A 2,374-nucleotide genomic window follows, 5' to 3' on the forward strand; every position below is an offset into this window, starting at 1 on the left:
AGTTTCATGTGCTATTCTGACTTTTGTCTCTAAACACTTAATCTCTTTTGTTCTCTAACTAAAATATCATTACAAAGAAGCCCTATTTTTGAGGACCCAGTGAAAATATAGAATGATTAGATGAAAGTTCTATTGTCTTATATAGGTTTGATAATTTACCTTATACCTAATTGAATACATATAATTGAGTATTACAGAACATGACTAATCAAAAAAGAAAAAATATTTAATAAACAACTGTAGGCTTGAACTAGTTTTTGAAAGCTCATTAACTACTCTATTTAGTTGAGAAAATTAACCAAATAATCACAGAAAAGAAGGGATCCTTTTCCTAGTAATTACAATCCATAAAGCCTTCTTTACTTCCTTATTCCTGAGGCTATAGATCAGAGGATTCAACATGGGGATCACCACTGTGTAGAACACAGAAGCCACTTTGTCCTGGTTCAGGGAGTAGCTGGAACTGGGTCTCAGATAAGTGTAGATGGAGGTGGAATAGAACAGAATTACAGCTGTCAGGTGAGAGGCACATGTGGAGAATGCTTTGCGCCTCCCCTCCTCTGAATGCATCCGAAAGATGGAGAAGAGAATGTAGGAGTAGGAGGTGAGGATGACCAGCAGAGCCCCGACCATATTCACACCAGCAAAAGTGGAAAAGATGCTTTCATTCAGGCGTGTGTCAGAGCATGAGAGCTTAAAAAGTGGAGGGCTGTCACAGAAGAAGTGGTGGATGACATTGGAGCTGCAGAATGGCAAGCCGCTTACATAACTGGTGTTAACCATGGAGTTCAACAATCCTGCTGCAAAAGCCCCTGCTGCCATTTGAAGGCAGACAGCCCTGGACATGACCAAGGAGTAAAGCAGAGGGTTGCATATGGCCACATAGCGGTCATAGGCCATTAACCCAAAGAGGATGCACTCAGTCGTGGCCAAGGCGATGAAGAAGTACATCTGCAGGAAGCAGCCAGCAAAGGAGATGGTTTTCTTCTCTGATAATAAGTCTACCAGCATCTTTGGGGTGATGGTGGATGAATAACAAACATCCACAAAGGACAGGTTAGCGAGGAAGAAATACATGGGTGTGTGAAGTCGAGACTCAATCCTGATTAGGAGGATCATCCCAACATTCCCCAAAACTGTGAGTGTGTAAATCACAAAAAAGATTAAAAAGAGGATAATCTGTAGCTCCAGGGTGTCTGCTAATCCCAACAGGACGAACTCAGTCAGCAAAGTATAATTTTTTCTGGTCATTTATTACAAATATAGTTTGCTTATACTTGCATTTGGTGCAAATATTTCCCTCTGCAAAGCTTACAGGAAACAATAGAAATGATAAAGAGGTTATTTACACACGGAAAAAAGGAAAACACCTATGATAGTATAGCATAGTAAATAGAGTGACTGAAGTAAGAGGGAAACTAGTGGGCAAATGGGTAAGCACTGGAATTTATTAAGCAACTCTCTCTACTGAATCTGGGTTGTAGGCCTCTCAGTCTCTGCTCTAAGACCACATATTTCCCTTCAGCTTCTGCGAATGCAACATATGTTGTTCTATTATTTCTCTACCAGCCCACATCCAAAATGCAATTTTGGATAGAAATATCTATCCCATTCTCTGAACAAGTGTGTGAGTTTAACTCATACATTTTTTTTTATTCTCAAGAACACTCTGGGGGCCTGCCCGGTGGCGCAAGCGGTTAAGTGCGTGTGCTCCACTGCGGAGGCCCGGGGTTCGCTGGTTGGGATCCTGGGTGCGCACCGACGCACCACTTGTTAAGCCATGCTGTGGTGGCGTCCCATATAAAGTAGAGGAAGATGGGCGTGGATGTTAGCCCAGGGCCAGTCATCCTCAGCAGAAAAAAAAAAAAATTAGAGGAGGATTGACAGATGTTAGCTCAGGGCTGATCTTCCTCACAAAAAAACAAAAAACAAAAAAAAGACCACTCTGTCTATTCTTCAACTCCAAAATTTAGGCATCGCCTCCCAGAAATTGCTCTTGTGTACCCCAAGCAGTAAAAATAGTGAAAATTTCAAATAAACAATATTTTGACATCTATCATATCCTTAAGAATGACTTTGCAGTGTTTTAAAAGTGAAGCAAACGATCGTTTTCATTACCAAGTACACTATAAAATTAGTGTCATGTGGTAGCAGACACAGTACCTGTCCACCGCAGTGAATAACAGCACCACATCCTTATGTCTTCCTTCCCTGTGTCTTGTGTAGTCTAGTATTTTCTTTTTTATTAGGGGTTCTCAGTTGGAGCTTAAAAATAAAAAGAAGAAAGTGTTCATTTTTTAGATGAAATAAAATGCAGCAAAATTTGAATGACCTGTTTGTAAAAATTTGAGAGACCTTTGAGTAAATACATGTT

General features: G+C 40.4%; 1 protein-coding gene across 1 annotated transcript; it reads right to left on the reverse strand.

Annotated features, from left to right (window-relative positions):
* Positions 1 to 306: 306 nt before the first annotated feature.
* LOC147912628 (olfactory receptor 5F1) lies at positions 307 to 1,251 on the reverse strand. Its single transcript, XM_087423289.1, has one exon. The coding sequence runs from the start codon at positions 1,249 to 1,251 to the stop codon at positions 307 to 309; it is 945 nt and encodes a 314-aa protein (XP_087279415.1).
* Between the last annotated feature and the right edge of the window lie 1,123 nt (positions 1,252 to 2,374).

Source organism: Ceratotherium simum, chromosome 34 (assembly GCF_057802395.1).
Source record: "Ceratotherium simum simum isolate JZ-2026a chromosome 34, ASM5780239v1, whole genome shotgun sequence".
Classification (NCBI taxonomy): Eukaryota; Metazoa; Chordata; class Mammalia; order Perissodactyla; family Rhinocerotidae; genus Ceratotherium; species Ceratotherium simum.